Raw genomic sequence first — 10,307 nt, forward strand, 5'->3', positions numbered from 1 at the left:
CTTAGTCGCTCGTCCTCTCCGTCGTCCTCTCTCTCTCTCTCTCTCTCAACCCTAGATTAATAAATATCCCCATTTTTACCAAATCCAGCGCTCTAGGGTTCTATTCCGCTAGGGTATCTTCCCCAGATTCGACCGCATCCAAACCCTATGGAGTCCGATTCATGGAGCCGATTCTCCGCTGCATCGAGGCGCCATCAATCGACTCTTCAATCTCGATTCGGTGCGCTGATTTCCTCAAAGTTGATCTCTTTTTGCCGATTTGTATATGTGGGTGTGACCGGTTTTGTGGTTTGTTGGTAGATCTGTACCTAGGGTTTGATGACGTCGAAGGAGGGGAGGACGATTTCCGCGCGGAGTTCGGGTGCCCCTTCTGTGCTGAGGATTTTGATATTGTTGGGTTATGCTGTCATATTGATGAGGAGCATCCTGTTGAAGCTAAAAATGGGGTATTTTATTCTATTTTATTGTTTAATTTTGGTATTTGATGAATGTTTCGGTTTGGATATTGGTTCTGTGTTTCCAAAATGGCGTCTTGGTTGATGGATTGGGGGTTACTATTTGATAGATGAGGTTTCCTTTTGTTGAACATGTTTTAGGAATGGTTTTTATGGACTGTTCTTTATTGTTTAAGTTTGTTCTGCATCTTTTAGCGAAAATTTAGTACATTGAGCATTTTTTGGTTAGGTCTATGGTATTTGTTAGATTATAAAACTCAACCTTATAACAACTTCGGAGTTTTGGTGCAGTGAATGGGAGGTTTGACAATGATAAGCATTTGGTTGGGATTGAAAAGAAGTGAGCTTTTTCCAGTCCAGTTGCATGATAAAGATCTTGATTACTTGATTTTTATTAACTTATTGAACTAGACAATATATTTATAAGGTAGAATTTTGGAGCTGGATTTCCTTGTTTTAGTCATCTCCTGAAGCTGATTAGTTGCTGTTTCTTTAACTTATTGAACTAGACAATATATATTTTTTCCTATTAGCTTATTGAACTAGACAATAAATTGTCCTTTTTAGTAAATAATAAGTTGTCTTTTTGTGATAATTTGATGTAAATTTGTTTTCCCCCCCATTGATATGTATCTGTTGACGGTGGTGAGTGATTTTGTTCACATACTAAGTACTATGTTTTCAATATAAAAGCATACAGATGTGGCCTTAGTGAAAGTAATGAATTTGAAGAACCATTTTTGCTTTCTCAGCACTGTGGTTTGTGGAAAAACATTGTAATGTAAGTTTGAGCTGTGGTCCATTCACTTCATGATGCAATTGGGTGTGAAAAGTTAGGTTGGAGAATCACTGGGCTTGATCATGATAACAATTGTGTAATTGCTACTAGTTTTGTTAACTGATTTCTTAATCCTTTGTTTCATGTGTATGTTTAACAGGATTGCATTGAGTTTCATTCTTTTGGGATGATAATGGTTATCAGCTTAGCTCTTGCCCGACATAAAATAATTATTATAGCACAAAACCTTCTCTAAGCAGTTAATCTTGTATTTGCTTCCTACCTCCTGCAATGAGCCATCAAAAAGTAATTCTTGCCTGTGAAAGATCAACTGATGTTTGGTTGAGGGGGGCATCACATGACCGAGGAATTAGGCGGGTGCTTCAGGAGGGCCTGGATACCATATATCAGCAAAGAAAAAGGGGAAGAGAGAGAAAAAGGAAGAAGCATATGATTTGGATATGAGTAGACACATAGGATGCTACAGATCCTGAACCCTCTTTCTAGAGCAAGGCAGCATGTACTTAATTTGAGCAATTGCAGTAGTGTAAAGTTTTCATATTTGTTCTAGTGCCAAAATGTTGTTATAAATTATAGTGGTTTCTATAAGACCTGCATGATGGATGTAGAGTACATTTTTTCTAAATTTACTTTTAGAGTATCTGTCAACTAAGGCGTGATTGAACTGTAAAGTAATTATGAGCATCTACCTGATATCAGTTTCATAGTTACATGGCGTGAAGGCTTTGGCTATTTCCTCTAGTCTTAACTAAGATTGACAATTACGCTTGTGCATAGCAAATACTTTACAACTTAGATAAAGGAGTTATATTAACAATGGAAACTATTGATGATGTGCATCAACTAAGCTTCTTGGAGTTATTGTTCAAAATGCTTCTTTGGTTCTGTGATTTCAAAGCACTTAAAGACACTACTGAAGGGATGTCTCTCATATGTTTGCAACCAACAGTAGCCTTTTACCTTCTTGTTGAAAAGCATTTTCCTATGGGCATGTGATTAACATCTCATTTAGGGAAGGTTATCTGCTTGACGCTGACAGTTTTTTCTAAATCTAGATGAAGGACCATACTATCACACATTAATATATGAAGTTGAGTTGTTTATTAGGATAGAGGTACTTACTTTCAGTGTAATCATATAGTGCAGATTTCAATATGCAGCATAGGTATTCTTCTTTAGCAAATCATGTTTTTTGGGAGTTAAAGTGAAGAAAGTTAATCTCAGAACCAAAATATGTGGGATTTTGTTCAGGCAACTTCAAGCTTCCTTGTTTGTTTATAGCATAGTGTAAAACAACAGGCCTGCCTGGTTCCCGTCCTTGTCTTAAATTAGTGTGACGAGGAATCGAAACCTACGTGTGATAAAGTTTATTTTTAAATACCCAAGGGCCAACTTAGTTTACTGCAAAACGAAATAACAGGCTCGCTTGATTTCTGCCTAGTCCTTAATTAACGTAAACTTGTAAAGATGTATGTATACTTCTATAGACAGGCCTTATATTGTAATAAACATAAACTTACCAGTTTAAGTTCTCCTATAGTCCAAGGAGGCTGTATGTCTGTATTGTTTAGCCATTAAATTTTTGGGCTTGTTTCTCGTTCTGAACGTGAGTGGTTTCGCTTTTGTCCTACCATGCCTTTTTTTCCCGATTGATTTCTCCAGCGCTTTCAGTTAGAACCTCAGTTATTAAATGGGTTTTCGAGGGCAATTATTATTCACCGAACCAGGGAAGGTTCTATGCTTTGATTTCATAATTCTCTATGTTGAATCATGCCTGCTATTGACACATGGAAAGTCCTTTTTGCAGGTATGTCCTGTTTGTGCAGCGAGGGTTGGGATGGACATGGTTGGTCACATAACCACACAGCATGGGAATTTCTTTAAGATATCCTTTAATCTTTACCTGAATACATTTCTTTCCCCCCTTTTTCCCCATGTTCTCTTATCTTCCTGACCATTAGTGTAGGTGGTAAATTTCAGATAGCTTTCATATGTAATGTACTTTGGATGTTGAATTTTTCTATCAGTAAGTTTTGTGCTAGTTTGGCTTATATTTTGAATTCCTTAACAAAATCTCACATGCAACGTAGAAGGAGATTCCGTAGAGGTTCATCTGCGTCACAGTCTACACTTTCTCTGTTGAGAAAGGAACTGCGTGAAGGAAATCTACAATCTCTTTTTGGAGGTTCGTCCTATTTGTCTCCTCCATCTAGTGCAGCACCAGATCCATTGTTGTCATCATTTATTACCAACCTACCAGTAGCTGATCCACCAAGAGAGTCTCAGACCTTAGACGATAGAAACATGGATAGTGAGGCTTCAGAGGACAAACCGATCGAAAGGTAGGACCTAAGAGTTCTTGGAAATCTACTTTTGCTGTCATTGCTCTCGCCCATAATGTATGCATATTTTTATATGTTTCCACTTTCCATGAACTGATACTTTGACCTTGGAACTTAACTAGACTTGTTTTATGCAAAGTTGACTATAAATAATAGGCTTGTTTTATGCAAAGTTGACTATAAATAATAGACTTGTTTTCTGCAAAGTTGACTATAAGTGATAGACTGTACTACTACTTTTTCTTCTCTGATGAACCTGATACTTGGGACAAACACATGAGCTAGGTTCATCAGACAGAAAATCAAGGACTAGAGTTTGTATGGCCACATTATCTTAAGGTTTTTCCAAAGTGCACTTAAAAAAGAAATTCTGAAAATCAGCACTAGTTGTTTATCAATGTTTCTCTTGGAGCAAAATTGCCTTTGTTACACCTTCAATCTGATCTGGTGGCGCGGGCATTAGTGTTGTATTCCAATTATCAGTGTTGGGCACGCCCTTCCAAAACTCATGGGCAAAAATATATGATTATTGATGTTGTTTATGAACATACATTGGTTAATGTGCTTTTGTTGTCTATATGTAAGATACTTAATTGCTTGGATATTAATAAAGCAAGTATATCCTATTATACGTTTTCTCTTTTAGAATGGCTTAAATCGCAGAGCTTATGCATGCTTGTTTAAACAATTAAAACAAATCAAGGTTGTTGTGTTTGTAAGTCTCCAATCAATTGCCCAGTAAGTACAAGTGCTTGTCTCAACTGAAGAGAGATTTGAGATGGAAACGATATGCATCGCCAATTGTTTTATTGGAGGAGAGGTCTGATGCATATGCTGATCATATGTTGAGTAGGCAATTAATTGATTTTAGTTCTTCATGGGACGTGTTTCTTTTGTGCTACCTTAATTACGTTTATTTTGGTGCTCTTCACCAAAGTGCTCTCTCTACCTTAGGTTTATTTTGGTTCTCTTCACCAAGGTGCTATCTCATCAACTAGATTAGTGAACTAAAATCCATATTGATTGGACAATTCTTGAAGGCTGTTCAAGCTTTTCCTGGGAATATGACCTGGCTTTTTTTACCCTGAAAAAGCGAAGTAACCTTGCATCTTTTAAATAATGACCATTTTTAGGCTAAAGCCTCCATTTCTCAGGATCAACAGTGAGGTACATGGATATTCACCTGTTGTCCATAGCCATTGACTATGTTTATTTGTTTGTCTGTTTTTCCCCTTCTTTTCCTTGGGTTCCTAAAGTAGCATTGAATCTTACCTTAATATGCTTGTGGGCATTGGAGTATGAAAAGCTTTAAAACCGACTCCATTCTTTATAAGTGTAGGCCCGTGCCTAAATTTTCTTCGGACTACTATAAATCTTGCATTTTGTCTCTTCAGCAACCAGCCCATCCTTTCTGACAAGGACCAGGAGGAGAGAGCTCGAAGGAGCAAGTTTGCTCAGGGGCTTGTGCTGTCAACAATATTCGATGATATCTTGTGAACGACGATGATCATGATGGTTAGCAGCGGCAATAAGGCGAGCAATCAGATGATAAGCCGATAAAATGGTGAGCATAATGCCTAAATTGCTGCTGTCACGGCTCAGGGCGAGTTCTTGCTGGGTTTAAGGGGGATACTCATAAAATGGTATATATATGTAATAACTTTATATGGATCATTCCGAGAGAGATGGGGAGAGATGTGAGGAATGTAATATAATTTATATAATGCTAGTATCTAAGTATAAGTAAAAGACTTCAATATCCTTGGGCATCTCTGGATGTCCTTCTCTACTAAAATGTGTAATTATGTTATTGTTTCTTATGTATCATTTATATCTGATGTTCCGAGGCAGGAGACTACTTATAACTCAGTTTTTGAGCTCCATATTGATATTCATATGCTTACTCTATGAGGGATTGTTATGGTTGTCTATTGTAACTTGGATTACAAATAATCTTAGCTAGCAGAATGCTGAATGCTTCTGAGGTAATTGTGCTCTAAATGCCAGAGGTCGAATCGGTTGTGCTTGCAAGCAAGGAAATCTAGCTTACAGTAAGCTGGGTAAGTAAATGCTTGCAAATTTCAGTTGCTCTGCTAGTTATGTACTCATTTGATGTATATGTGCGATGTCTAAGCCCGGCAAATTGTATGCAAGTAATATTTTGTGCTATTTGAATTTTGAAGGCAGAAAGAAGGCCGTGTCTACTAATGGGCATGAATAGCCGTAAGCTTCAAATGTTGTCGGAACAACAAATTATGTAGTATTTGTTCCTAAAATGCTCAAGAGTACGTACGAGTTCCAGATCTTAACAAACTAATCAAGAGATGATTCAGATTACTGTGCAAGGTACTAGATATTGTCATGACAACCATATAGCATGAAGGGTTTAGCTGGGATATGTAGCTTGTCTTTGAGAACGGAGAAACTGTGCAAGGAAAGATCATAGTTCTGTTTAAGCGTAAGTAGTTAACTCCAACATCCGACTAATGTTTTCAACATCAATTAATATATTATATTCATGCATGAAAGGTGGGGGACAAAAGGAGAACATGTCTCGTATCGCGGCAGTCTGTTTTGGACATAAAAATATTTAATCATAGTAATATGTGGACATAGATGGACTTCTACACGTGTGGTCATAGATGGACTAAATAAAAGGGATTACATGAAAAAGACTCAATAATGGACTAAATAAAAGGGATTACATGAAAAAGACTCAATAATATCTGTTGCGTACCAGAACACCGGTGTCGCGCAACTATGCAGAAGCGTGCACGCGCACACTGAACGAGTCTGAGATCACTGAGAAGAAGAGAACCACACACAAGCACAATCCAATCCAAATACGACAAATCTAAACCAAACAAAGAGATATATGTGGTTCGACAATTTGACTACGTCCACGGGGAGAGGATGGGGAGATTCAACTAAATCAAGGAGAGTACAAAAAGGTTACAATTACACAAAATCACTCCAACTAACCCTCAACCAAAGCTCTCAACTTGCTCACAATATCTCCCTCTCACAATGCTCAAATCTCTTATTTCTCTACTATATATGAAACCCTAAACAACCCTTTTTATATGTGTAACAATGTGGGTGACAAAGTGGTAAATAACCAAGCCCAAAAACGAGTCTGAGATCACTGAGAAGAAGAGAACCACACACAAGCACAATCCAATCCAAATACGACAAATCTAAACCAAACAAAGAGATATATGTGGTTCGACAATTTGACTACGTCCACGGGGAGAGGATGGGGAGATTCAACTAAATCAAGGAGAGTACAAAAAGGTTACAATTACACAAAATCACTCCAACTAACCCTCAACCAAAGCTCTCAACTTGCTCACAATATCTCCCTCTCACAATGCTCAAATCTCTTATTTCTCTACTATATATGAAACCCTAAACAACCCTTTTTATATGTGTAACAATGTGGGTGACAAAGTGGTAAATAACCAAGCCCAAACCGCATAGTAATTCATGCAAACAGAGACCCAAACGAACCAGGAAACCGTCGATGAGTCGACTCATGACTGAGGTGAGTCGACTCGTCAGAGACTTGACAAAAAAAAACCATCTCGATGAGTCGACTCATGACTAAGGTGAGTCGACTCATCAGAAACTTGTGACAAAACGGCTGGGTTTCATGAGTCGACTCATGATAGGCATGAGTCGACTCAACCTGATGAGTCGACTCATGTGCATGTATGAGTCGACTCACAATCTGAAAACTGGATTTCTGAATTCTTCCACAATTCTCCACCTCGGCGAAATTTATCAAAACTGAGTCGACACCAAACAAAGAGCATCAATGCGTCGTCTCTCCAAATACGGCTGCATGTGCATGTATGAGTCGACTCACAATGTGCATGTATGAGTCGACTCAACCTGATGAGTCGACTCATGTGCATGTATGAGTCGACTCACAATCTGAAAACTGGATTTCTGAATTCTTCCACAATTCTCCACCTCGGCGAAATTTATCAAAACTGAGTCGACACCAAACAAAGAGCATCAATGCGTCGTCTCTCCAAATACGGCTGCACCAACATGGTTGCCTACGTACCCCCTCTCTCAAGGGATCAAGCCGTCCGTAGTTCATCCAAATGGCCACCAACGGCCTCAACAATCAGGAATATGCAACAAGTTTCTACAATGATCAAACTTGTTGCTAGGAACCACCTTAGTGAGCATATCCGCCGGATTATCCTTCGTGTGGACTTTCATAATCTCCACATTGCCATCTTCAAGAACATCTCGAATGAAGTGATAACGAACGTTAATGTGTTTCGTTCTCGCATGAAAAACTTGATTCTTCGCCAAATAGATAGCACTCATGCTATCACAATAAATAGTGACAAACCTCTATGATATACCAAGTTCCTCCAAAAGTCCCCAAAACCAAATAGCTTCCTTCATAGCCTCCGTAATTACCATATACTCTGTCTCCGTCGTAGACAAAGCTATCGTCGACTGTAAGGTGCATCTCCAACACACCGACGCACGGGTCAAGGTGAACACCTACCCCATCATAGACCGGCGCTTATCCAAATCCCCGGCATAATCCGAATCCACATATCCAATGCACAACTGCCTACCTATAGTGTTCCGCTCATAAACCAAATCAACATTGAGCGTACCTCGAATGTACATCAAAATCCATCTCACGGTGTCCTAATGACCCACTCTTGGATCGTGCATGAAACTATGCTCACCGCCTGTGAAAAATCCGGTCTCGTACATACCATCGCGTATATCAAGCTCCCAACCGCGCTCACATATGGAGTCTTTGACATTAACTCTCGATCTTCAACTGACTTCGATGAAAGACTAGCTGAAGCTTCAAATGGGATCCTAATGGTATACTAACCGGGTTCGTATCAATGCAAACATGAAATCGCTGTAAAACCTTCTTCAAATAAGCCATCTGTGTCAAACAAAATTTACCCTTCTTCTTGTCTCTGCTAATCTCCATCCCTAAAATGCACTTCGCCTCGCCCAAGTCCTTCATCTCAAACTCATTTGAAAGCTAAACTTTCAACTCATCAATAGCCGACCTGAAAATAGAGGCAACCAACATGTCATCGACATAAAGTAACAAATAAATGTACGCACCTCCTCTCAACTTGTGAAAATACACGCAAGGATCAAACTGACTCCGAGTGTACGAATGACCAAACATAAAACCATCAAACCGCCTATACCACTGTCAAGGAGACTGCTTCATTTCGTATAGCGATTTTTTTTACCTACAAACCAACTTATCTTTCCCTGCAGCTCGGAATCCTAATGACAGAGTCATATATATTTCTTTATCAAGATCACCATGAAGAAATGCAGTCTTCACATCCAACTAATCTAACTCTAATTCATATTGTGCCACCAAAGCTAGCAAAATCCGAATAGAAGAGTGCTTCACCACCGGAGAGAAAACCTCATTATAGTTAATACCTTCCTCCTGTGCATAGCCCTTCATAACCAACCTAGCTTTGAACCTCAATGGAGTAACCTCAATGCCCTCCTTCTTCGTGTATACCCACTTGCAACTAATCGCCTTACGTCCCTTTGGAAGCTTAACAAGCTCTCATGTATCGTTCTTATGAAGAGACTCCATCTCCTCCTGTATAGCTATCTGCCACGAATCAGTCTCCGAACTCTGCTCGGTCTCTCTGAAAGTAGTAGGTATCATCTTATCGATACCCTTTACCAGAAGTGAATACGTAACTGTGTCGGCATACCGTACTGGCACCCGTATATCTCTCTTCTGTCTCCGAACCACAATAGAATCCTGAACCTAAACCGTCGGTCCATGATCCTGCACATCAGTACCCGTATCCTCCGTGTCATCGTCGTGCTCACCTGGCGTCACCTCAGTCGGCACTCTAATGGATACTGCACCATCTGAATACTGTGAATCTGCATCGATCTCTACCACCTGTGATATCTCCTCTGTTGGGTCGCCCTCCACCTGATGAGAGTTGAGAAGCTTCAAGATAGAAGTCTCATCGAATGTGACGTCCTTACTCAGCACAATCTTCCTATTAACTGGATCCTATAGCTTGTATCCATTGACACCACGCTTGAATCCTATAAATATGGCATTCCTAGCTCGAGGTTCTAATTTATCTGTTCTAACATGATAATATGCAGGGCAACCAAATACCTTGAGTTTGTCATAGTCATGTACTGTCTCTCCCGACCATATCTCCATGGGGGTCTTCCCCTCAATCGCAGATGAAGGCAGCCTATTAATGAGGTGGCTCGCATATGTAAGTGCCTCAGCCCAAAAGATCTTATCCAAACCACTCTACGCTAATAAGCATCAGACCTTCTCTAGTAAAGACTGATTCAGCCTCTCTGTCACCCTATTCTGCTGCAGTGTATGACTAACTGTGAAGTACATCTCTATGCCCTCATCTCGACATAGCTGCTGAAAGGGGTCTGAAGTGTACTCGCCGCCGTTGTCGGATCGCAACGTCTTGATCTTTCTCTCAGTCTGCAGTTCTAATCTCTTCTTCCACTCTACAAACAACTCTAGGACTTTATACTTATGCTTTATGGTGTACACCTAACAACGTCTAGAATAGCCATCAATAAACATGACGAACCAATATCGACCACCAAGTGATGCTGTCTTGGTGGGACCCCAAACATCTATGTGCACGTAGTCCAGGATGCCCCTCATCCTATGAATAGCAGTCCCGA

At 39.7% G+C, this 10,307-nt stretch overlaps 1 protein-coding gene across 1 annotated transcript; it reads left to right on the forward strand.

Annotated features, from left to right (window-relative positions):
• LOC109819903 (protein DEHYDRATION-INDUCED 19 homolog 2-like) lies at positions 7-5,458 on the forward strand. The gene is made up of 5 exons (XM_020385872.1): positions 7-220; positions 301-446; positions 3,062-3,139; positions 3,334-3,596; positions 4,991-5,458. Exons 1-5 carry the CDS (start codon positions 148-150, stop codon positions 5,091-5,093), a joined length of 663 nt encoding a protein of 220 aa, XP_020241461.1. The 5' UTR covers positions 7-147; the 3' UTR covers positions 5,094-5,458.

The sequence above is a fragment of the Asparagus officinalis genome, chromosome 8, assembly GCF_001876935.1.
Source record: "Asparagus officinalis chromosome 8, Aspof.V1, whole genome shotgun sequence".
Taxonomy (NCBI): domain Eukaryota; kingdom Viridiplantae; phylum Streptophyta; class Magnoliopsida; order Asparagales; family Asparagaceae; genus Asparagus; species Asparagus officinalis.

Excerpts from the sequence above, each read along its gene's own strand:
- LOC109819903 (XM_020385872.1), top strand. The coding sequence starts at position 148 with ATGGAGTCCGATTCATGGAGCCGATTCTCCGCTGCATCGAGGCGCCAT. Across the intron at positions 221-300 it reads GACTCTTCAATCTCGATTCG|ATCTGTACCTAGGGTTTGAT; the intron begins GTGCGCTGATTT and ends GTTTGTTGGTAG. Across the intron at positions 447-3,061 it reads CTGTTGAAGCTAAAAATGGG|GTATGTCCTGTTTGTGCAGC; the intron begins GTATTTTATTCT and ends TCCTTTTTGCAG.